At 38.3% G+C, this 26,479-nt stretch overlaps 3 protein-coding genes across 7 annotated transcripts; all 3 read left to right on the forward strand.

Moving 5' to 3' along the window:
• The first annotated feature begins 337 nt into the window (after positions 1-337).
• Positions 338-10,665, forward strand: mtmr8 (myotubularin related protein 8). Of its 3 annotated transcripts, XM_052556208.1 has the most exons (15): positions 348-504; positions 1,179-1,568; positions 2,075-2,197; positions 2,494-2,656; positions 5,251-5,408; positions 5,986-6,114; positions 6,498-6,632; positions 7,060-7,192; positions 7,343-7,452; positions 7,544-7,669; positions 8,201-8,250; positions 8,591-8,791; positions 8,968-9,096; positions 9,275-9,401; positions 9,482-10,665. In XM_052556208.1, exons 4-15 carry the CDS (start codon positions 2,512-2,514, stop codon positions 9,683-9,685), a joined length of 1,647 nt encoding a protein of 548 aa, XP_052412168.1. In that variant the 5' UTR covers positions 348-504; positions 1,179-1,568; positions 2,075-2,197; positions 2,494-2,511; the 3' UTR covers positions 9,686-10,665. The 3 variants fall into 3 exon arrangements, with proteins under 3 accessions (XP_052412166.1, XP_052412167.1, XP_052412168.1); XM_052556206.1 differs by lacking the exon at positions 1,179-1,568 and having other exon boundaries at positions 338-504; XM_052556207.1 differs by lacking the exon at positions 1,179-1,568 and having other exon boundaries at positions 338-504; positions 9,485-10,665.
• Positions 10,666-10,934: 269 nt separating this feature from the next.
• asb12a (ankyrin repeat and SOCS box-containing 12a) lies at positions 10,935-14,863 on the forward strand. Its single transcript, XM_052556209.1, has 4 exons — positions 10,935-11,036; positions 11,669-11,867; positions 12,497-13,069; positions 13,902-14,863. Exons 2-4 carry the CDS (start codon positions 11,678-11,680, stop codon positions 14,054-14,056), a joined length of 918 nt encoding a protein of 305 aa, XP_052412169.1. The 5' UTR covers positions 10,935-11,036; positions 11,669-11,677; the 3' UTR covers positions 14,057-14,863.
• A 3,435-nt stretch (positions 14,864-18,298) lies between these two features.
• amer1 (APC membrane recruitment protein 1) lies at positions 18,299-23,709 on the forward strand. Of its 3 annotated transcripts, none has more exons than XM_052556211.1 (2): positions 18,299-18,499; positions 19,428-23,709. In XM_052556211.1, exon 2 carries the CDS (start codon positions 19,533-19,535, stop codon positions 22,344-22,346), a length of 2,814 nt encoding a protein of 937 aa, XP_052412171.1. In that variant the 5' UTR covers positions 18,299-18,499; positions 19,428-19,532; the 3' UTR covers positions 22,347-23,709. The 3 variants fall into 3 exon arrangements, with proteins under 3 accessions (XP_052412171.1, XP_052412170.1, XP_052412172.1); XM_052556210.1 differs by having other exon boundaries at positions 18,462-18,604; XM_052556212.1 differs by lacking the exon at positions 18,299-18,499 and adding an exon at positions 18,564-18,668.
• The last annotated feature ends 2,770 nt before the right edge of the window (positions 23,710-26,479 follow it).

Below are 26,479 nucleotides of genomic sequence, written 5' to 3' on the forward strand. Positions count from 1 at the left end.
GTTATTATTGTTATTTTTTTATTTTAACCGAACTTATTTTAATCAAATTGCATTTATTTATTTTAATATTTTATTGCTTTAATTTGTGCCTTTATGCACAGGCTAGTTATATATTAAATCTAGGGGAGATGAGGTATAGGTTTAGACTGATTTTTACCCTTAACATTACTAAACAATTATTATTTATTTTTATTTTATTAATATCTTTTGTTGAAAGACGGACTGCAGTGGTTTAAATTATTACAACAGCGTCCTTCAGGAATAAACTGCTTTAAACTCATACCAGAGCCCATACATCAAGTAGGCGACTGAAAACACGTCGAGCTTCGAGTTATCGCGATATTTGCTCCCGTCAGCTGACATGATTGTAGTCCTCAGGTCAGGGAGGAACGCAACAACATGATATGAGTTCCTGGAACAAACATGATAACTGACATCGAAAGTTTAACTTGGACATTTGGATGATAAACCACTGAAAACATGGAACACATTATAACGCCAAAGGTAAGTCTGAATCAACAGGTGTGCTCGGGTAAATTTGGCAGATCTCGTGATTAATGTCAGATTCAGTACGTTATTTAATTATACTCTAAAATGTCGATAGATTTAAAAACATACAGAAGGAAGCGTTTAAATGGGGTTTGTTAAGTTGTTAGGTTTTACTTAATCTGCTGTTAAATCCAAATTCGTTTTAATGTTGTTTACTAAACGTAACACGTGATTGGAATGAACTTGAAGGAGTTTTCAGTTCTCACTTCATTAACGTTACTGTAAAAGAGTAACGTTACCTTAACGTTATTTCATCCAAAAATCAGATGTAACTTTGCTCAAGTGAACATGGAGGCAAAAAAGAGGGAAATTATGTACAAGTCTTTATCTTTTTAGATGCCACATACACCTATGATCATTCTCATGTAAGAGACCCCATCCTACTGAAGATATTTATATAGTTCTTGTATAAAGACCCCATTTATACAGTGACAAACATAATATTTTAAATATATCTAAAATAGAATTAGGAAAATATGTATTTTCTATAAAGTTAAATCATCATATTGCTCTTTACTCATTTTAGTACTGTACTGTTACAGTACTGTATTTATTTATTTCATTGGCTTTAATTTACTTTCTTTCCTCCAACATAATTTTAATTCATGTATTTTTTTATCTATTTATAGAATTCTTCTCTAAAGTTTTCCAAATACCCAAATTTGAAGTGTTCCTTGGATGCAAATTTGAAAAACCCTGGTCAAAAATATAGTCTCCCATCGTTGCCCATCATCTTATTTAACACACTTGATTAACATCATCTCATTAGAAGAGCCTCCCAAGACCTTAACTACACAGAGGGACCTTCAAAACGCACAGTTCTGCATGGGCACTTTCATCACATAATATTATATGGTCATATGATCATCATAAAAAGTATAAAATAATGAATGCTGCAGCGTTTGGCCTTTTTGGATGTTTCTGGCGGGACATGGAGGGCTCTGCTCAAGGGATGTCACATGTTGAATCAGCAATACTACAGGAAGCTGACACCTCTGCCTGTTAATAAAGAATTATAGGTTTGAATCTTGATCTTGGCTTACCTTGAGTTTCTTGTCTTGGTTAAATACATTAACATGTTCATTAAATAAAGACATTAGAGAATGCTAACTTGCATTTGCTGTCCTGAAGCCCTGAAGGGATCATTCTAATCATTTACTGAAAAGATGAATTTTCATGTTGTTTATCAAGTATAAACGAGCAGAATACATTAGACTTCGACTCGAGGGGAAATTTTACTTCGGGCTGAAGTGGCATCTAGTTGTTTCATTGCTTGTTACTAAGTAACCAAAATGACAAAAGCTGGAGGAACAGGATGTGCTGACCATAGTCTGAAGAGGTTCTGTAGGATTTCCTCTCCATTGTGCTAAACACGGACTTGATGATGGGTTCTGCTCCCTGAGGGGCGCATCCAAACGCTCGGACTTGATTGTGTCACTAACCCTTGTGGTTGCTGGCTAGTGCTTTATTATTTGCAGATTGTTGAGTCAATAATTCTGCACTAATGTAATTTTTTTTTTTGCAGGTGGAGCACGTGAAACTACTGAACAAGTATCCTGAAAAGAAGTCAGCTCTGGGCACTCTCTACTTGACCGCTACTCACCTTATCTATGTGGAACAAACTAACAATGCACGCGCAGAAACATGGGTAATGTAGACCACTGGGAACAAAATTCATAATGGTCTTCCACTTATCTGTTGTAGGATCAGTTAAACTTTATATTAAAGTGTCTTCATTACAATTTTAATAATTATACAATTAAGTATTAAGTAATATTAATGAACTACTTACTAAATGGTTAGGGTTAGGCTTAGGGATACTTGCATGTAATTATGAATAAGTAGATTTATCATGTGTAACAAAGTGTTACAGTAGGATCTTTTAGAAACACAGATGTCTAGATGTCTGATAACAGTGGATGTACCAATCGCATGTGTTTGAAGGTGCTGCATCATCACATCATGTCGGTAGAGAAGCTTCCATTGACTGCACCCGGTTGTACGCTCCTGATCCGCTGTAAAACCTTCCAGCTGCTTCATCTGCTGTTCCAAAAAGAGAGAGATTGTCAGGATGTCTATCAGTCACTTCTGCACCTCTCTCAACCAGGTGCACTCCACACACACACACGTTTGTTTTTGTGAAAAGTGGGGACATCCCATAGGCGTAATGGTTGTTATAATGTAGAAACTGTATATTCTATCGCCCTTCACCAACCCTAACCCTCACAGGAAACTTTGTGCATTTTTACTTTCTCTAAAAAACCTCATTCTGTATGATTTATAAGCTTTTGAAAAATGGGGACATGGGTTATGTCTTCATACGTCACCCTCTCCTTGTAATACCTGTGTCAAACCCATGTCATTATACAAAGTTGTGTCCTGATATGTCACAAAAACATGCCCACACACACACACACACACACACACGTTTGCTTCACTAACTTATCTTAGTGAGGACATTGCAGATAGACTTCCTTTGATTCTATATTAGGTTAATGATTTTTTTCTATCACCTAACCCAAATACCCTTAGATTAGATCTTTTGTTGATTTATTAGCCTTTTACCTAGTTAGGACCAGTCAAATACTAGTTAAACCCTCACTTGTGGATTTTCGTAGTATTTCACAATATAAGTGATGGCATTTGGACACCATAAGTATAGTTAAAGCAATATTTTAATTTAAAGGGGTCATATGACATTACTAAAAAGATCATTATTTGGTGTAATGCAATGTGTATATGTGGTTTAAGGTTCAAAAAACATTATATTCCACATACTGTACATTATTTTTTCTTCTCTATGCCCCGCCTTTCTGAAACGTGTAGATTTTTACAAAGCTCATCGTTCTAAAAAAGTGAGGTGTCCGCTGATTGGCCAGCTGTCCAGTGTGTTGAGATTGCTCAAGCATGTGACTGAAATGTTTCACCTCTTACCATGCTGTGTTTCCGTGTGTCCCAGAACAAAACTAATAAAACCCATAACAAATGAGGCAATTGATTATTTAAAATGATTTTATAATGATAAAAAAAAAAAAAGGTACTTACAGGCTGGGTTTCAGAAGCGCCAGACCTTGCAAAGTTGGAACTGCTCCACTTTATTTGAGCACAGTCTCATTCTAGGCTTTTCTGCAGGTTCAGGAAACAGTACTCCATAAAATGTGCTGCACACATCTGAATATTTGGGTAGAACTGTTCTGAAACAGTGTTGTAAATTCAACTTAACCACTGATATCTAGTTGTGTCTTCTTTTGGATGGCCAAACAAAGTAGTTTCACAATGAAACACACAGCGTCTCCACGACAGGGTGCCGGCGGCAGGAACAACAATACTACAGCGAGAATAAAAGTGCCCTCTTTCTTTGAGTGAACATTTGGGCTGTGTTATGCAAATCTTCCCACATTGAGGTAGACATGTAGACATTCTCTCTGATGCTCATCCGTGTTAGCTTGCTTTAGATCCTGTGACTGCGGTTCTTGGCTGGTCAGCTTCCTTGCTGTGTCTTAGCCATGCTTTCCGAGTGCCTATACAGTATGGTATGATGATTGCCAAAAAATCTGTTCTTTGCATGTGGAAGAAAAAGTCAAAACCGCTATATTCAAAACTTGGTTGTCAGAACTCTCCTCCACCCTACATGTGGAAAGACTTAGAACATTTCTGGAAATATAGATCAGTTTGATGCTTCTTGGAGGCCTCTTTTCAATCACCTGTTAAAAACCTCTAATAATGGTGATACTATGTGAAATGTAGTTTTTCTTTCTTGTAATTTCTATCTTCAGCTTCCGTGTCAATTTTAATATGCTCAGGATTTTTTTTTTTTTTAAGTCATTTTAACATTTGACTTTGTTATCCTCAATTATTTGTCAAAACTAGCGACAGTGTTGACACTGTTACAGATATATACGCTCTGTTATTTTGGTCATTTTCATTAAGAAATGCCCTTGTGGGATAAATAGGCCTAGGTTGTTATCTTTTCTATTATTACTATTTTATAATTGTTATTATTACAATATTATTTCACCTTGTCTATGATGTCATATTGTTCAAAAACTTGCCTTGAACCCCTTTGTCTTTATTTGGTGATGTGGTTATCTGCTAAACTGTAGCTGTGTTATGTCCTGTCTTCTGATTGTACTGTTTATGTGTCTGAAAGTGCAAAAATACCACAATAAATACAATCTAATAAAAAAAAAAAACTTTTTATAAGGAATAACTCTTCAGATTTGAGACTTTAGTCTTTGCAACTCTTTGCAAGAGCTTGTAACACTCCAAAGAGAAAGGAAAAAGTGAAATCGCATCAGATTTTATATTTAATTTTAGTATTTGTGCTCTTCGATTTTAACATTTATTTCTGTTAGTTGCCAAGGGCATATTTATAATTTTTATTTACGTTTTTAAGTTTACCCTTTTGCGTAATATTTGTATTTCATTTATTTTAAACTTTATTCCAGTTAAGTAAAATTATTTGTTATAGTTTTAGTAAACATTAACAACACTGGTATAAGTATTGAACATGGTGACTGGCCCAATTAGACAAACAACACCTTTTTTTTTTTTTTAAGTATTCTTATTTAGTGCCCAGTCCAGTAATCTTTAATCCAGTAAAGTTTATTTAATTCTGAAAAATGCAGTAATATTGTGGAGACTGACCCAACTGCACACGTTTGCTCTCAGACTCTTAACTCTGCTTTTGTGTCATTTCAGTCAAAGAAGATGAGCTGTATGCCTTTCTCTATACTCCACACCAAAACCAGGAGGACAGAAGACAGGGTTGGGAATTCATCAGTGTGGCGAACGACTTCAGCAGGATGGGTCTCTCCAATGAATATTGGGAAATCAGCCCCCTCAACAAGAACTATGAGGTAACGTCTTCCTATATATCCTAATATGCTTCCTGTTTAGGACCATTTCACAATAAGCAGCCTAACTCTTATTGTCTACTGATCACAATGATTCATATGTTCTAGATACAAACACCCATATACTACCCTTCAGAAGTTTGGGGTAAAAGTTGTTTTTCTTTTAAGAAATTCATACTTTTTTTTTCAGCAAGACAATGAAGACATTTATAATATTAAAAAACTTTTTTGTTGTACTGTATTTTAAATAAATGCTTGATAATTGATAATGATAAAAAAAAATTGGAGTGCAAAATTAGCTTATTAGATTAAAATAGAAAACTTTAGTTATTTTAAATTGTAACAATACATCACAAACACAGTAAAACTGTAATACTTTGATCGGAAAAATGCAGAAGACAACTTCTTTCAAAAAATGAATCTTATCACCTCCAAACGTTTGAACAGTAGTATATGCACTCAGAATTTGATTAGAATATTCTTTTTTTTTAATTGTGTATATTGTGTATAAATTAAGTTATAATTCTAACTCATATTTTGTTTGGTCTCTTGGATCTTTCAATGTCTCTCTTTCATATAGATCTGTAGCACTTATCCATCTATCCTAGGACTCCCTAAAAATGCCAGTGTTGCGGTAGTAACAGGCAGTGCCAAGTTTAGGAGCCGAGGGCGATTGCCTGTTCTGTCTTACTATCACAAAGACACTAAGGTATACAAGCACATGCACATCATGAATACACATAATGGCTCTGTTACACAACCAAGTCAGCACCCACAAAATCCAGACAGGCTGGCTTTTCCAAACAGTAGACATCCTAATTAAACTTCCTTCTAAAACGTGTGACCAAATTCTAATGTACCCTTCACCGATAACACAGTCCCAAAATCACTGCAACAAAAGAAAAGCTGATTATTACTACAATATATACTTATTTTATTCAATACTGCAAAGCAACAAATAAGAATAGTTTAAATCAGATTTACCTAGAGACTCTTAACTGCATTTTTACAGTTGGTTTAAACAGGAATGGTAAGAAGTTGTGCCACTAACAACATTATTTTTTCTTTGCATCTTGTGTTATTGTCTTACAGGCTGCGATCTGTCGCTGCAGTCAGCCTTTGTCGGGTTTGACGTCTCGCTGTGTGGAAGACGAACAGATGCTTCAAGCCATCAGCCAAGCGAACCCCAACTGCCCTTTTATATATGTAGTGGACACACGGCCTAAGGTGTGACCTTTAACCTTAACCTTTCTATAAACATAAGAGGACACGTCCGGAATGATACTTTTACAATGTTTATCTTTAAACTTTTAACCCTAACTCCTGTGGCATGAATGCGGGAGACACATAATGTTTAATCTTTCGCCCTCTGACCCCGACTACTCTTCTATTTATGTAGTGACTAGTTAACCATTCCATTCTTGTCATAGTAAGGTCTTTCTGTACCACCAGAATGAGGTTATAGAATGAATTTTATTTTTGTATGTGTTGCAAATATTAATGTGCTCTTCAGTTTATCATTGCCCACCTCATGTTTCATCAGTGTAACTGGAGAAACAACATTTCATTCCTTTCCCTATTATCTAGGAGATCGTAAACCTTGACCTGACCCTCTGGAGCTATGTATGCATACATTTGTGTTTGTCTTTGTCAGTTGAACGCAATGGCCAACCGCGCAGCTGGTAAAGGCTATGAGAATGAGGACAACTACTCCAATATCAGGTTCCAGTTCCAAGGAATCGAAAACATCCACGTCATGAGAAACAGCCTACAAAAATTGCTGGAGGGTGAGAGAACACTTTATTTAGTTTGTTTAGTAGTACTGGTAGATGCAGTATCTGATTAGGTTTATTTCTGTTAGTGGCTCAGTTGAGTGTTGGCTGTACCTTTTAAATCAGTAGATAAAATGATGGTTGGTTGTACCATTGCTCTTCCAGTGTGCTCTATGAAGTCTCCTTCCATGAGTGACTATCTGACAGGTCTGGAGAACTCTGGCTGGATGAGGCACATCAAATCTGTAATGGATGCAGGTGTGTTCCTCGCCAAGGTACTGATCTCCATACTATAATTGCATAGAGAGACACACCATCAGGAGTATATCAGCAATGATGAGCTCAGTCATGTTGTTTGTTCTCTAGGCTGTCAGTGAAGAGAGGGCGAGTGTGTTAGTGCATTGTTCTGATGGTTGGGACAGAACGGCTCAGGTGTGCTCCTTGGCTTGTATACTGCTGGACCCATACTACAGAACTATTAAGGGCCTCATGGTAATGACCCAGTAACCTATAACCTCTACCCTCAACACCGTGAACTTAGTTCACACTCACATTTCTGTCACACTGTTGAGCAGGTCATGGCTTTTCAAGTCAAGTCATTAACTGTTCCTGTGTAACTTTATTATATATTATATGGGTTTGTGGTTGGTAAAATTGAACACTTTAATATTTCATTTTTAAAATTTAAAAATGTTATTTCTGTTATGGCAAAGCTGAATCTTCAGCAGTCATTACAGTCTTGAGAAATCCTTCTAACATGCTGATTTTGGTGCTTAAGAACATGAATGGAAAGTTTAAACAAACAGGATTTATTTGATAAAGTTTATGCAACGATAAAAAAATCATCATCACTGTGTTAAATACCTGAAAGTGTTACACTTTTTTTTTTTCTTACCGACCCTAAACACCCAGATTGAAATATGGCAAAATAATAGAATTTAAGGTTTTGACTGTGTTGAATTTTTCGTGTACAAGAAATCAGGCTGTTGGTTAAAATCATTATTTGAATTTTTTTTAATGCAGGTTTTAATAGAAAAGGAGTGGATCTCTTTTGGTCATAAATTCAGTCACAGGTAAAAACTTTCACTGTTGTTGCATCTAATAAAAAATACCCCCCCAAACATTATCAGAGCTTTCCATTACTCCAAATATGGAAATAAGATATATTTATAATAACAATAAAAGCATTTTAAGTTAATTAATGTTAAATATTTTAATAGTTAACAATATTTTTTTATAATAATAAACCGTAATAACATTAATTCTTAAGAATATTGCAAATATTAAAATGGTAAAACATTACAGTTACCTGTTATATACTATAAAAAGGCTCACTTTATAATAGCCATTACGATCAACACCAAGTCAATTTTTGTGACATGTTCATTTGTACTGTATGTATGTGTGCTGTAGGTGTGGCCATCTGGACTCCGACCCCAAAGAAGTGTCTCCGGTCTTCACCCAGTTCCTGGAGTGTGTGTGGCAGCTCTCTGAACAATTCCCCTGTGTGTTTGAGTTCAACGAACGTTACCTAATAGAAATACACAATCAAGTCTACGCCTGCCAGTATGGAAACTTCATCGGCAACTGTCAGAAAGAGAGGCTGGACATGAGGTGAGGAAAGACACAAACGTACATGTATGTACAATAAAAATGATGCAGTCGGCACTGAACATGTATGCTTCAAAATGAAAAGCAAATGTTCTTTATTATTAAAGATGAAATCAAACATGCAGTGATTTGAACGATTTGAAAATGCTTTGCTTCAGTGTTCTTTTGTGGGATTTTAGGTTGCATGAAAAGACGTTTTCCTTGTGGCCACATCTTCTGAAGAACCAGCATCTGTATCGAAACCCCTTGTACCGCCGTTCATTAGAGAGCACTGTTCTGAGACCCAGCACTTTACCACTGCACTTCAAGTACGCATACACTCTTAAACATATAAATAAACCAGCTCTGCCACTGCAAACTAACATTTAAAGATGACACTTAAAAAAAAAGAATTAAACTAGTAAAACCAAAGTAATTAGATTTTTATTTTGTATGTCTTCCTGAATAGTTTTGCACCAAATGTGTATGTCTGTATGTGTTTCCCAGGTTCTGGTGTGGGATGTATAACCACTATGACAGAGGCATGCACCCAAAACAGTCTGTTCTAGACCAGCTGCTCTCCCTCACACAGAAGCAGGTGGAAGGAGAGAGAACCATGACTGAATTACAGCGAGTAAGTGGTTTGTGGTAGTTTTGTTAGTGTAGAGAAGTATTCGTTTGACATGACGCTGTCTCTCTCTTCTCTGTTTACAGCAGCTGGCTGTTGCAGATGGAGTTCTCCCCGATCCATCCGGACCAATCAGCACACCTACGAAACAGGACAGTCCTTGTGAGAAGACTCCCACCGCTCCTGTCGTCCAATCAAATGGAAGCTGCGCTTCTTTAATTAATGGAGACGCAGAAGAGGCGGTCCCAGGAGCTGAGAAGTGCAATGAGGAAGAAGGGGCGGAGTCATGAGCCACCGAACACGATCTGACCTCCTTTGAGGACAAACCTGTTTCTGTGGAAACAGAACATTCCAAAGAGGAGGTACAAGAATCCTCTCGAGTCTCCATAGTAACAGAACAGGACATTCTGACTGAGACCCCAAAGAACAAATGTCTGGATTATTGAAAAGATGCATAAAGTACTGTTTCCACAGCTGAAGCTGCAGCACACTCGTTTGTGATTGTTTATATTGCTGATTATTAGATTTCTATTCTTGTGCCCTGTTATACCTGTTCTGAACATTTCTGCAATGCTCTTTGTTTTTTGTGGACTTCAGTGTGTTTGATGGCCTTCAGACCATGAGGATTGAAGCTACATGCTTTGAGCGTAGACACAGAATCATCTTCATTTTGTTTAAATGCCGTTCTGATCAAATGTTGCCTTATGTCTTTCTCTTTCTCTACATTTTAAAGCCATATTTTGATAATGGTTCATTGAGAAACACAAGCAGCTGATGTGAAATTCATGTTGATAAAGGGAAGATATTGTTAAAACATGGATCAAATTGATTATCAGTTTTTTGCACAAAGGGCTTAGTATTATATTTGTATTGTTCCTTAATGCAAACGCTGTTAATTTCTCATGAAAATGAACACAGCTGATTGATTGCAATAGGATGCCACATTGTTTGAGCCAAGCTCTAATGCTAAACAAAAAATTTGATGTGCATAAAAATATTCTAGGAATATTACATATTTCCTTTTAAACGAGCCTTTTAAATTGCATGTAGTTTTGCAAAGCAATACTATTTTTAATGATGTCTACCAGATGTGGCAGCTATGGAACTCCAGACAAGTTTTTCTTATTATGTGAAATGCAAAACCAATGTTTAAAAATGCTTCCTTTATTGAGAAGCATTTGTTTACATTATTATTTTTTGTTTAAATTAGAAATAAAATCTATTGATAAAATGTACAGCAATAGTAAAAAGGGCATTTTGAAATAAGAAATGAGAGGGATACCACTTGAAAATGACCGTGGTTACATTACATCTGTTGTTTTTAAAACAGAGGAGTTTTGCTCTGTGTATTGTGTCAGCTAATTTTATACACGCTTGTTTTGATCATTGCACTGATTTGTACCTCTTTTGTACATCATTACATTTTCTTTAAATAAAAAAACATTTAAGTGAACAAATGTGAGTTATGTTATGTGATTATATTGCATTATGTTTGTAGACAACACTAAACTCGCTCATTACATAAAACAGAGACTGGATCCCATTGGCGCTGTGTGTGGACGCGCACAGCGCCCCCTCTGGTCGCCCACAGTGACACAAGTTCAGCTTCCGCTGTTTGCTGATCGTCGGTGTTTGGGCTTGGTGAGTGTCCTTGAGGCGAAAACACATTTAAAATATCTACTATATGCTCGGGTTGTATATTTATTGTAGCCTATACCTTAAAAATGCGCGTTTGGTTGACATCAGGTCAGAAGGAGCGAGTCAAACGCTGCTGTATTTATGTTACAGATAGCGTTACTGGAGTTAAATACACCGACCGAGCTCCGATAGCCTGGGAATAAATATCCGATGTTTGAATGCGACTTGAAAGCTTTAAAGTCTAGTTTTGCTTGTTTTTTGGTGTTTATCTCGTTTGCTATCATACTAACTGACCGTGTATGTTTACTAGTTCTCGTTAAAGCTAATGCAGATAAACTCTTATCATGACAAAGCATTGCATGAATGTAAACGATGTCAAATATATTACATTAATATATCATAGTTTACTCATTGATAACAATCATATCCCGATATAAGGTTGATTTGTTATTATGCAAAACTGTACTGAAAGTTCAACACAACAGTTCATGTCATGAAGTGAGTGCAATTCATCCTGAATACAGCCTAGTGAGCTGAAAACCTGGACAGCATTTTTGTTGTAGTCTAGACAGGCAGCTCACTAATGTCATGCAGAGGCCCTCATCTGTGCATCAACTGTTTGTTTTTCTCTGCAGTTCTCATCTATGCTCCAGCTGAGGCCAGTGGAGGAGGATGAAGCAGCCGCTGAGAGTCTGGTGCTGAACCGAGCTGTGGCTAAAAATGACCATTTCCTGCTGGCCGAGCTACTGTCACAAGAACGCTACAGGAAGTGCATTAATCAGCAGAGCGGCTGGGGGATCCCAGGTACACCGTTACGCATGGCTGCGTCTAAAGGTACGTTCCATGGTGTCACATCTGAGTTTGTTGTCCACCACGACCACAAGATTCAAGATTTTATTTGTCACATACTCCGTTATATATATATGTGCATGGGTATATTTGTAGCAATAACCAACAATACATTGTATGGGCCAAAATTATTTCTCTTTTATGCCAAAAATCATTAGGATATTAAATAAAAATGTTAAATTAAGATATTTTGTACATTTCCTATATGCATAGCTAAGGACTATGTTTTGAATGTTTTGATTAATTTGCACCCTCGGATTCCACATTTTCAAATAGTTGTAACTCGGCCAAAAATTGTCCTGTCATATCCTAACAAACCATGCATCATGGAAAGCTTATATATATATTAAATGTAAAATTTAATTGAATTAAATTTATGCATTTAGCAGACGCTTTAATCCAAAACAACTTACAGTGCATTCAATTTATTACCCATCATGTGTTCCCGGAGATATATATATCCCAAAGTCTCTCAGTTTTGGCCTTTCCAGATGGGAACAAGGTGAACAGAGAGTTACCAGGGCTATTGAAGTCTTTGATGATGCGATTGAGACACACTGCTCTCTGGAGGGCTTCGCAGTAATTTTTAACACAGCAGTTTTTTTCCGCTGTAGGTCACCTGAGGTGTCTGCAGTTGCTCTTGTCCCATGGGGCGGATGTAGACCGCCTTGATGTTAAAGCCCAAACCCCTCTTTTCACCGCTGTGTTCGGGCGTTACTTGAGCTGTGTGATTGCGCTTCTCCGTGCCGGAGCTAATCCGAATGGAAGCCACCTGAACAACAGCTCGCCTGTGCTCACCGCTGCCCGAGAGGGCGACCCCAAGATCCTCTGCCAGCTGCTTCAGCACGGGGCAGAGGTCAATGCCAGGTCAAAGGTGACACTGTGGGCCTCAGGGTTTGCTGTGTGCAGCGGCCCACTTTACCTGTCAGCCATATATGGACACCTGGATTGCTTCAAAATGTTGTTGTTATATGGGGCAGATCCGAACTATAACAGCCCAGAAGATAATGTGAACGGCAGAGCCACGCAGCAGAAGACGGTCCTGGAGTTGTGTTTGAGACACGGCTGTGCAGTCGAATACATTCAGCTGCTCATTGACTTTGGGGCAAACGTCTACTTGCCGACCCTCATTATAGAGAAGAGCACCAAACAGAACGAAGCTGTTGAGCTGTTGCTGAAAGAGCGAGGTGAGAGAAGCTTTAGTGGCATTATAGCATTGTTTTTTTTTTATTGTCATTGGTGTTGTATGGAAATCTGTTTCTACCATGGAATAAAAAATAAAAAAAAGTGTTTTTTCCGCCTGCAATTCTGAGACAGAAAGGTCCAAATTTCAAGGTATAATTCCAGAATTGCAAGGTATATTTATATAGAATTTTTCTTCACAAATTCTTAGTTTAAATCTTGCCATTCAGATTTTTTCCCCCCTCTCAACTCTGAATAGTTTTTCTCAGAATTGTGAGTTTTTTCTTTGGAATTTAGAGATTATATCTTACAATTCAGAATTGAAAGAAAAAATTCTAATTGTTAGATGTACACTCAGTATTGCAAGGGGAAAAAAATCAGAAATGTGAGATTTAAAAAAACTTGCAATTACCTTTTTTATTGATATTTATAACATTAGGGAAACAAGCTTCCAAGGTGTTGGTATTTAAACTATTAAATATATTTTATAAAATGTAAATAAATCGGAAAATAAAATATAAATATACAATGAAAGTTGTATATTTTTAAATGTTACAGTTAAATGTAAAATTAGAAGTTTTGCCTTGGCAACTAACTGAAATAAATGCATTTTAAACTGAAGAACTAAAATTTAAATGGAAAATAAATTAAAGCTAAATAGATTTTTTTTTAAATCAAACTAAAGAAAAAGACAAAATCACATAATACTCAAATAAAAAATAAAAAAAATAAAAATTAAAGCTAATTCCAAATTAATTTAAAATGAATGAATACTATTAGTGAAATAACACTGATTTGTCATTGTTAAATAACTTTTTTAATCTCTCTTTTTCACAGGGTGCCCGAAGACTCTGGCATCTCAGTGTAGACTGGCCATTCGTAAACACCTGATTCAGGTGAACAAGATTCAGTCTTTGGACTCTCTGGAGATTCCACCCAGGCTCATCGATTATCTCAAACACAATCCACACAAGAGTGCACTGGTTTACTGACAAAACCGATCACACTCCACTGTGTCTTTACTTAAGGACAGACTCATTCACTCACATATTGACTGTACAGGTAGACAATACACACATCTAGAGAGAAGGAAACAGACAGAAGATCTGAACTAATGACCTGGAATCACTCGTATGCAAACTCATAGATGGACCGATATACTGTTACTAACAACCCTGGTTTACATATATGAAGTGTATTAAACTTGAACATCCATGTAAATTAATTAGCTTTAATATCTTTCAAATTTGACTGTCTAATATTCCCAGAAGTGTTGCTGCAAATGCTCTAGAACTATGCATTGTCATACAGCCTGTTCTGCCTTTGCAAGATCATCTGGAGGTTTCTCATTCTAAATTGAGCAATTTGTTTTTTTATTGATTTTTTTTGTTTGTTTATCAGAAACAGCTTGTTGAAGGATGTATACATGTTGGTAAATGACTTATTGATCTTAATATGATGTGTAAAATCCAGTGTGATTTACTTGTGTCTATGAATCCCTCGTTTAGAGCAGATGGACTCTTCCAAAAGATGTTGTGTAACCTCCATTGTGCAGATAACATGTATTGGATATCATTATGTTCCTGTGAGGTTAAAGACATCATCAGTTGCAGAGCAATTCTTCGATAGGAATTATAGCAGAGGTATTGATGTATCTTGCCTGAGGATTACGAAGTAATCAGTCTATGCTTGACTGGATACACAGAATATGTGCAGGTGTATATTGAAAACACAATTCTGCTATAAATAACATCTGGCTTGTAGTTTTGTTCATAAAATTGAACCGCTGAAGACCATAATGTTTCTCCGTGTTGTCTTCTCTTTATTGAAATTTATGGGGTATAGTTTTAGGTGCCAGTTTCCATACAGAGATTTATTTCCATTTCATAAAATAGGATTATTGCACTGATGTGAAAAACTCAGAGAACTAGCAATTAGCTGAAAGAGCAGATATAGACAAGACGTTTCCAAATACAGACTAGGCCAGTGTCATTTTAGCATTATATGATGTTATAGTATTTATGAAAATTTAGCTTATCTAAATATTAGTTGCAAAATTAAATAATTGGCTTTTTGTCATTGTAGGACTGCAGTCCATAACTTTTTTTTTTTTTTGGTTAAAAATAATCCGAAATCAATATTTGAGCAAGTACATAACCAGACAGTGTTCAAAATGATTGCCCTATAAGGGCTGTGGGCAAATAGGTTTTAGCGGGAAATTAGAGCATACTGCCACGTCATTGTCATGTCTGTAAAGAAGTTGTCCCATCTCCAAGGCTATTGCATGTGTCATTTAGAAATTATACTGTACAGAAATTGAAATCTACACACTTTAGACTCGTGGTTTCCAACCCTGGTCCTGGAGGCCTCCCAACACTGGACATTTTTCATATCTCCTTTCTCTGACACACCAATTTCAGATCTTGGAGACTGATGACCTGAATCAGTTGTGTTTGATTAAGGATACATGCAAAACGTGAAGTGTTGGGATGCCTCCAGGACCAGGGTTGGGGCAATGCTGATGTTGTTAACATCAATAATTTGAGACTAAAATATATCAATAATAATAATAATTTGCATGGTGTGATGTGCTATGAGCAAACCTATCTTTAGAAAAAATCACCATTGCTAACGCGATTTATTGTTATGTTTTTTTTACATCAGTTGGTCAGAACAAACGTGGCAGACTTACATTACTAGTTCAGATGACAATATATGGTGAAAATTCTTATTTGGGTAATATATTGCAAGACATAGGCTAGAATTTGTCAAGTCAAGTCACCTTTATCTATATAGCGCTTTATACAAAATACATTACGTCAAAGCAACTGAACAACATTCATTAGGAAAACAGTGTGTCAATAATGCAAAATGATAGTTAAAGGCAGTTCATCATTTAATTCAGTGATGTCATCTCTGTTCAGTTTAAATAGTGTCTGTGCATTTATCTGCAATCAAGTCAACAATATCGCTGTAAATTACATGACCCCAACTAAGCAAGCCAGAGGCGACAGCGGCAAGGAACTGAAACTCCATCGATGACAGAATGGAGAAAAAAACCTTGGGAGAAACCAGGCTGAGTTTGGTGGCCAGTTCTCCTTTGACCAGATGAAAACAACAGTTCAGTTCCAGGCTGCAGAAAAGTCAGATTGTGCAGAAGAATCATCTGTTTCATGTGGTCTTGTCCTGGTGGTTCTCTGAGACAAGGTCTGTATCTGGGGCTCTAGTTTACAGGGGATCTGTATCTGGGGCTCTAGTTGTCCTGGTCCCCGCTGTCTTTCAGGGCTGTAGAGGTCCTTTCTAGGTGCTGATCCACCATCTGGTCTGGATACGTACTGGATCCGGGCAGGGGCGGATCTACTGGGGTGGCATAGGGTGGCAAATGCCACCCTAAAAGAAAGCCTTGCCACCCCTGCTGCCACCGAGTTGGCAGCAACGAATTAAAGGTTATGGCCAATTTGAAAATTTACGAGCGCGATTCTTTCGTGATCCCGCTCCGAACTCCCAAACTGACTCAAATGATTCGCGAACCCGCTTTGAACTCCCGAACTGACTCAAATGATTCGCGAACCCGCTACGAACCAGGCGGCAAGGAACTCGACCGGAAGTTGAAGTCGGGTGGGGGCTGCCATCTTTTAGCAGAACTTCACTTGCGTTAGCATTCCCATTGACTCCCATTCATTTTGGCGTCACTTTGACAGCGAATAACTTTACATCTGAGGCGTTTAAAGACTCCGTTTGTCCATGATTTATCTCTAAAGATACACGACAATGTATAAAGGGCTCCATTACCTTCTATGTTGCATTATGGCTCCGTATAAACAGTTTTTGTAAAAAATAGGCTAACGATTGCGTCATAACCACTCGACTCTCTGTCGCATTACCGTACAGACAGGAGGAGAAGCTCGCAGGCAATTAACTTAATATGGCGTACTGGCGTTACATTCTAAAATACTATACAAAATAATTAATCGGAATACTTACTCCTGCTCACTCATGCCAAAGAACTCCCCGCTCAAGCTCGCCGTCTCTGCAAGATTAACGATGGCAGTTTTCACGCACAGCTAGAAGATTTACATCTGTCAGACAGGTTGCTGACGTCATCAAGCTTAGTTTGAGTCTGCGCGTCAGAAACGGAAGTGCCAAAAAACGCTAAAAATGGGCTTCACTTGTCTCAATTGAGTTCCAATGGGGTCGCTGTGTCCATTTCTTTTACTGTCTATGGTACGAACTCCCGAACTGATTCAAATGATTCGTGATCCCGCTCCGAACTCCCGAAATGATTCAAATGATTCGCGAACCCACTTTGAACTCCCGAACTGACGATTCGCAAACCCGCTACAACCCTATGCTACAAACTCCCGAACTGATTCAAATGATCCGCGAAGCCGCTCCGAACTCCCGAACTGATTCAAATGATTTGCGATCCCCAAACTGACTTAAATGATTCGCTATCCCGCTCCGAACTCCCAAACCGACTCATTCGCGATCCCCATAACTGACTCAAATGATGTGGAGGTTTATAAAGGAGCTCATTCAAATACTGAGGTGCTAAACCATTCAGGACTTTATAAGTAATATTTTAAAATCTATGTGATGTTTCATAGGGAACCAGTGCAATGTTGACAGGACCGGGCTAATATGGTCATACTTTCTGGTTCTAGTAAGAACTCTTGCTTGTGTCCCACAATTTGTGAGTGATAAGTAAAGATTTTTATTTTAATATATTAATATTTCTACTGCATTAACTACACTTTTTTAATTCGCGGGAGTTGTCGAAACATTAAGTTAAGTCAGCAATCCCTAGTGTTAATTGTGTATATTATATTATTTTATTTCAGGGTTATGTAGCCTAACCTATTGCTATTATTACTTTAATTACCGTTACCTCTTTTTTTCATGTCACTGCTTTTTATAGTGCATGCAAAGATTGTACGTTGAAGTAGACACCATGGTAACTACACTTCCCAAAATGCACATTGCACGGAAAAGCCTCCAGCCGCTCCAGCCAGCGCTCAATGAACAAAGTGAATCACAGCCGCGAGCTCCTGCAGCGCTGCGCGAGGACAGAGCACATCACTGCACGCGCGTTCGGAAAAGATGGAAAAAAAGGCGAGTATCGTTAATGTTTCTATATGTGTGCATTTTCGCTATTTGACTGTTAACGTACGTGAGTGTATAAGCATAAACAGATGTTTGCTTGTGCAATTTATGTGTATATCAGTGAAGCGGACGCGAGCTGGTTAGCGTCTGGGCTAGCGCGCGCCAGCTCATTCGCAGTGATGGTGTCCAGCTGGGGACACTGCGTGTAGTCTTTTAATAGAAGTTCTATTTGATGCCAGTAACATTTTCTGTGCAGTAATAGGTGTAATTGATCCATGGGGTGTAGTTCTTTGGACCGTATGTGTTTCTCCTTTGTTTATGATGCACATACAGTGAGTGTTCAGGCCCGTTGGCTTCAGTCAGCTTTTGTTTTGATTGTAGGTTTAATCTAGCGGAACTTCACTCACGTTATGTGTTGCATTGAAGGACTCCTTCAGGTTGTAACACTGTACTCTCATCGATTTTGTTTATGTAATGTTGTAGGTCAGCCTTTCTGCCTCTGTTAGTATTATTCACACCTTTATGAGCAAATGTAATTTACTCTTTACTTCATAGCCCAGTGATAATAATGTGCATGATAAAACATTTTCTTCTTGGTGATAGCTGTAAACAGTGGGAAGACAACAATGCAAATGCTCATTAAAATATGATAAAGTAACAGATAAGTATTATATATTGTATTTTTTTTTACAAATATAATTGTGGGTAAACCATGCATTTATTATTGATTACTGAAAGACCAAATTTCAGTCAATACCTGAATAAGGTCAGGACAAACTGAGATTCAGCCTAGTTGGTGCCAGGATTATATTTTGTGTTATACTTTTTATAAGCCCTAAAAAGTAATTCATTCCTTAAAAGGATAGTTTACCCTTATGTTGAACACAAAAAAGATATTTAGAAGAACCAAACAGTTGTTGGTCCTCATTGGCTTTCATAGTAGGTAAAGAAATACTATAGAAGTCAATGGAGATCATTAACTGTTTGATTTTTCAAAATATCTTCTTTTGTGTTTGGAATGACATGAGAACGAGTTAATCATGACATTTTCATTTTTTGGGTGAACTATGCCTTGAAAGTTTATATTATCATATTTGGGATGTATGGAAATTGACATTTTGAACATAAATATACAGCTACATCTTTCAGTGTTTGAATAAATTGTCATTGTAAATGTTTATTAATAACTATGTGCTAGATTAGTTTTTACTTATTTTGACTGTTCCTAACGATGCATCTCAATTTCTGTTTCTTTCACAGGTATAAGATGTTTGATAAGCACAGTCCCCATACTTTCCAGCCCGCCTGTCAGGGTGGAGTATTTACTACAGACATGCTCCATTAGCCACAGTCAGCTGTGTCAATATGGACACCACCACAGGAAGTGAGGTTGTAGGTGCAGAAGGGGGTCCACAGTCAGACTCTGTTTCCCATGACAGCCCTCAACCTCAGTCACCCCCTTCTGTGAAAATACGGAAGGTGGCTTTTAGGTTTTTTGGTGGTCGGAAGAGCATATGCGTTCTGCCCAGCTTTTTCAGTGGCCGTGGCAGAAGTCAAAGAAAGGGATCATCAAAAACAGGTGTTACGAAAAGCCAGACATACGATGGGGTGAGCAGAGCATGCTGGGAAGATTTGGGTAGAGGAAGCAGTGAAGCTGCCTCAGGGGACTTTGAGTTTTGTGCCTCCAGTGACCCTCAGAAATCACATGAGGATCACGGGAAGTCTCAGTCTCTACCACGACAGCGTAGAGGCCTCCGGGGGCTTTTCAGCAGCATTCGGAGGCACAGGAAAAACAAAAATGTTGAACTAGAAAAGCATGAGACACATGAAATGTCTTCAAGCTTCCATGCCGAAACAGTGCCTGGTGCTCTGTCGAGTGTCAGTGACCGTAGCGAAGAGTTGGTGCCAGATGTGCCTAATCAATCCACAGGCAGTGAATGCAAACTGCCATTGGCTGCCACTGAATGTACGAAAGATGTAACGCTAGTGCCTGAGAAAAGGAGGAGCAGAGTGGAGGTGGATAAGAGGAAGAGAGCAAAAGAAGAGGAGAAAAAGGGGAAGGAGATACAAAATGCGAAACGGGAAGAACTGACGACATATCATCAACCGCTGTGTGCCGAGTCAGAACTGGACCGTTTGGCTGAGCAGAATGTGGACGTTCCTGATGGTGAACCTCCAGCTGTATCCTGCTCCTCTGAAAACCTAATCTATGGTGACGTTTCGTCATTGAAAAGCTTTGATTCGTTGACCGGATGCGGGGACATCATTGCAGACCAGGATGATGTCAGTGTCGCCGAGAGCTCTGTGTCTGCCGAGAGAGGCAGCCGAAACGCAGGAAAACGGAGCTCATGTTTTGTCACATATCAAGGGGGAGGGGAAGAGATGGCAACTCCCGATGAGATAGACGCGGATTACTTGCAGAGCTTATGGGAATCTGAAACTAGTAATGAAGTCTGCTATGTCCCCTCAGACATGGGCTCGGATAGCACTTCGCTTACTCCAGATCAGCAAATCAGCTCGATCCATGCCTACTCCAGCAGCAGCCCACTGGGAATCACAGAAACAGCCCTCACTCCTGTTGACCTCTTGAGCCCTCAGAGTGATCGGCAGGAATCGGTTCCCAACAGCGATGAGGGATACTATGACTCCACCACGCCAGGTATGGAGGAGGAGAATAGAGAGCGTCCACAACAGGAAAGGCTTCCACGGGACAGCTACAGTGGTGATGCCCTTTATGAACTTTTTGAACCTGACGATCATCTACTCAGCCCTGCTCTTCCTCCCAAGGATGCCCATTCATTTGTTGGTGCGGATAAGAGTAAAACAAACCCTCTGTACGTCCTGGCATCCTCTGCCCTAGAGACCGGAACAATGGAGACGGAGGAGGAGCGTCTGAGCAAGATCCAGCATGCCCTTCTGTGCTGCGAGCTCCAGAAACTCAGAAGCCCATCCAAAGATCAGCTTCTGTTCCACACAGACTGCTTCTACGATGATTCAAGCCTTTCCACAGGCAAGGGGAAGATGGTTTTGAAAGAAGCCATGAATCAGTGCTATCCCCAATCACCAACGAGATCCCAAGCTGTAAAAGAGCCATTACCTCTCAGCAGGGGTCAGATCCAGGAAACTCCATTGTTTGCCGAATCAGGGTTTAGTCCACATGTCGCTGAGACAACCAGACGACAGCCTCAATCTGAGGATCAGAGCCCAGTACTACCCACCAGAGGCTGCAGTCAGTCTCAAGAAGAGCTGATGGTCTGCTTCTCCCAAGCACTCGTAGATTTCACAAAGAACACCCGGCTTTACCGCAACTCAACTGAGAGTCTTGATGGCTCAGAGTCGAGTTCTCCTTTCGGACCGAGTCTGAGTGCCCTGCCCGCCATTGTCACATTCGACGTGGTCGACATGGAGAATGAAGGTGAATGTGAGCAGCAGACCGAGCTTGTTGAGGAGGAGGAGGAAGAGTTGGCATCTCCTTACGAACCCTTCGAGGATGATGGCTGTTACCTTCAGCAAGATGCCTTTGCTGAGTGTGACCAGCGTACTTTTGATGCCTACGAACAGAGTCTCTTGCTAAGTAACGCTTGGGGCATTGCTAGCCTTCCTCGCCATCTCAGTTTGGGTCGACCTTGTCCTCCCGTCCCCGCCCCATTAGCACTAAACCGTCGCAGTCGCTCCCTTGACACGGACAGTCTGGAGTTTCAGACAAGTGAACTTTACACCAACTGTGACTCTGTGTTTTCACAGCGTAGGACTGCTGATTGTAGTGATAAGGCATTACCGCAACAACCCTGTGGGATCACTGTTGATAGTTGGAGGCGGGGCTATGGGCGGAGTTTTGAGTCCTCCAACTCTTCTCAGCAAGAAGCGAAGTTGCCACACGTGAGCCAGTCAACTACAAGACCTTCACATCTCCCTCTAAAGAACAACTGCCGTAATCGTAACCTCCCTGGATCCGCTAGGGCCGATGGCGATGGGGAGATTTTGTTAGGGGGAGGTGATGCGCTTTACCCCTGCAGTTACCCCCCTACAGGTATGCAATGGAAGAATCGACCTGTGGGTGTCACTCAAGGTGTGCCCCACCTTCGCTCTGAGCAATCGGCAGACCATCGAGAAATTCCCATAAAGAACCGGAGGGGGGAACTTCAGGGTGGCTTCACCCCTGCACCACCCAAATTATAAACAATCTCTCCCATTCCAAGTAAAACAATAATACAAATAGACATGTCTCGTCACCAAAGACGATGCTGGATGTTTACTGACAGTCTTGAATTGTATCCCACTCACACACTGTAGTTGCTGTTACTGCCAGATAAGCTATAGTATTCTTTTGTGATGTACTGTGTAGTTTCTGAGCTATGTTTTAGTTTCTGTGAGTTTAAGAGGACGTGTATTTGTACCTGTATTTGTTACAGCATTACTCCGCAGGTGCTGTTTGTATATAGATGCCATATTGCTTTGCATTTATGTAGCCAGGTATTGGTTTAGATATGTTTTTGGTATATTTGCCAAAACACGACAAGCTATAAATGACTTATTTTAGCATAAGAATGAAAACCTTCATTAGAACATTGAAACCAATATCATCTTAGTATTTGTTCATCTATCAAATTCCGTAAGAGCAAATACTTTTTTTAATACAACACTTTTTTGGGAAATCGAAAATATGCTGTATGTTTCAAGGTTTTAATGTTTAGATCTTGGAACTTTTTCTTGTTTAGCTAGTTACACATTTCTTTTAATATGGTATTTTCTGTTTTTGGAATAGCACATGCTACTTTCATAGGAAAAATGCCTGTTAACATCTTTGATTAACTTCTTTATTTACTGAAGGCTTAACGATCGGAGTATAGAATCTAGTTTATTTCTTTATAGTGCTGCTAAACCTTATGTGATTATTTGGGATTACATAATGTACTGTATTAACTGTATGGATATCTGCATATTATTACTGAGTATTCTCTGTGTACATTTGAGACCGATCTGGCCTAAAGTCTTCAGTAAATATGATTTATGTAGTTGGTAGTCAAAGGGTACTATCTTGAGTCATTTGAGACAGAATGTCAGTAAAGCCTTTAACGATGTTATCTGATTGTTCTGTGCTGTTATTCCACAGTCACGGTCATCTATCCTTATCAGAATGCCAAAGTCAGATTAATGCACTTACCATTTTTACCGGTGTGTATATTCAGCTCTTAAGAATGAATCAAACCTTTTTGTTTCCTTGCAGATAAATCCAGTGCTGTTCTATAATTAATGTTTTGTTCTATTTGGGACATTTGTGTGATTAATGGTCCATACCCCATTTTTTTGTGGTATCAGAAAACCAAAAGCATTTTTTTCCCATATTTTTGTGTTTTAATACACAAGCATGTACATACAAAGACAAAGAATGTTAGAACATCTCAGAAAAACTTGACCTTCATAGCCTCAAAGTTGTCATTTTCAAAAGGTTTAAACGTGTCAATCACAACACACTCAAAACAATCTCTTTCCACACATAAATCAACACTGATTGGAAATAAACCCTTAATAGGCATCACTACTGCACGTTTGTGAGTGTTTTTTTTTTTAGTAACATCTAAAGTGCTGTCGTTTCCAATGTTAGATGATTTGTTAATAGTGCAGCTTTAGGTCATTATTAGGCCTGTTGTATGGAGTGTCAGTAAACCCTAAAATATATATATATATTTTTTTGGAGTGTGCTTAAAAAGCTTGAAGAGCTTCTGGTATTTGGGACCACCATGACTTTGGATGTTATTATTATTTTCTTGTGCTCTTGTACTGTGAGTATTCTTAGGATTAGCAGAAAACAGAAATGATCTTAATATGTTAGCGAGAAAATGGAACTCTTTTGGACATATTAAGACTGTACTATCTATTTTGACAAAAGAGAAATGGAATATTATGACTTAAAGCAAACTGTGTGTAAGCTTATCATGCCCCGACATGTGCACTGTAATTCTGTTTTTTTATTGTTTAGTGAAAACCTAAATGGACAAATGGATTTTAGATGTGGCACTTATAGGTGAAATAGCATTAGGGCCTTATTATTATTATTTTGAGCTATTAGGCATTGCCTTGTTAGTAGAGCTGATGCTGTATTTGATTGACAGGTGGTCTCCGTTCTTAAGTCAAGGAGGCTGCAGTTGTCATGGAAACTGGTTGAAGCTGTCATGCACGTCTTACTGTTATGAGCTGGGAAGAGCAAAATAAATGTAGGCAATTCGGGACTGACAGCAATTGATGTGTCATATTGTGTTTTCCAACCTCCCCTCTCGCTTTTCTTTTTTGTCAGTATGTAAATGATATACATCAGTAAACGTATAAGAAAACGGATCAGCGATCACTTGAGCGGTGTTGGCTCCCTCTTCTGGGTAGATTGTGTCCAACCACTTTGTTTTGATTCCTCGTGTCATAAATAGTTTTAATATTGTTTTAAACTATCAAACATAAAAAGTTATTAATCATTCTAAACCATCTTGTTGTTGATTTTATTCTAAATGTATCCATCTGTGGGCCTTACTATGATTACACGTGATGACAATTTAGTCTAAATTTAGTGTAATTAACACACTGTGTGCAAAACCTCTCAGACAAGTTTGTTAATATCTTGCATTTCACCCTGTCGCTCAATTCATTTAGTATAAAATTGCACAGGTTTATGCATTTATATTTATTTAGCATTTGCTGTTACACAAAGCGGCTCACAAACGAGGAACACATGAAATCATTCTTAATATCTTCATGTTAAAAAACTTCCATCTCTGCTCTGATTTTTTTTTTTGTGTGCTAGTCCACCACTGCATTAGGGGGCACTCTCAGCATAAAACACAACTAAAACAACAGGACTGCATTTATGTTGTTGTTATAATTTTGGTGATAAAACAACTTAGAAGCTTAATCATGCAGGTGAGTCACACTGCACAACTTGCTGATATAGATTTATGGATGCATAGTTACAAAGTTGAACTTTTAACAGCATTTGCAGCACACTGATTGTCTGTTTACTTCTGTCCTGACCTCAACCAATCAGCACGCAGCATTCCATCACATCCCTGCAGGATGCACTCCCAGGGTTGCTATGCAATGGCAATCTTGTATTACGTAGAATAAGACCATGTGATCCAGAGTTTGTTTATTACCCTCTCTGCGCATTGAAATGTTTTTCTTGACTGGGAATGACTGTCATTATCATCTGTTTATCTGAATCGAAACAGATGGCTGGTTTACTGAACTCTGTTACAAGTGCACACAGTGTAAGGTCATTTGGAGAAAGGTGTATTCCACAAGACCCACACTAGTTTTGGCCAACAACCAGAACCATACAGTGGCCAGATTTCAAAATGACCCATTTCTACGTGGTTTGTGTGAGCATGTTGATGATTCCTCCACTGGCACTGAGCTGTGTGGTGAGTCTTTTTCTCAGGAGAGAGTATATTACATAAGCCTTCAGTCTCTATCTCTCGATGCCTTAACAACCTTGGCATTCATCCGAAATGGATATTAGAGAGTTTGTATAGACGAGCTTGTACTGTTGTCATTTTTGCGATTGTCTCTTCTTCTTCATCTTGAAAGAGAGGGAAAACCTATTAAAAAGAAACAAGTCCTTTGAACTTGGAGCCAGTATCCTGCTTTTGGACAACAGTACTATTATGGAAATACCATGGTATTCTGTGAAGTACTTTGAAGCCATGTGAATAAGCGGTGTATGAATATGGAGATAATATAGTACTATTATATACATCAAAGATCCATTTGTGTACTGCTCTGCACTGTATTTTTGAAGCAATCTTTAATATTTAATTTGAATCATAATTTAACAGTGATTTTTAGATTGAAGCTAAAGTATTTTTAGACAACTTGGAGAACCAAGTAAACAAGCAGTGTATGAATATGGAGATCATATATATGTACATCAAAGTGCAACTGAACTGTTATGTACCACTTTGCACTGTATTTTAGAAGTAAATAAATTTAAACCATAAATACAATTTTTTGATATATTCAAATATAAATATTTTTAGAAAACATGGAGAACCATGCAGATAGACGGTGTATGAATATGGAGGGAATTTAGTATGATTATATTGAGTGCATTTGTACAGCAGCATTTTTTTTTATTTCAGAAATAATATGTTTAATAGTATTTTTTAGATTTTAGGTTAAAGCTATAATTTGAATAATGCTTTTAGAAAACATGGAGAACCCTGTAAATAAGCAGTGCATATGGAGAGCATTTAGTATCATTATGCTTTACATCAAAGTACCTTTGTACTTTTGTGTACTGCTTTGCGCAATATTTAAAAATTTAA

The sequence above is a fragment of the Carassius gibelio genome, chromosome B5, assembly GCF_023724105.1.
Source record: "Carassius gibelio isolate Cgi1373 ecotype wild population from Czech Republic chromosome B5, carGib1.2-hapl.c, whole genome shotgun sequence".
NCBI lineage: Eukaryota > Metazoa > Chordata > Actinopteri > Cypriniformes > Cyprinidae > Carassius > Carassius gibelio.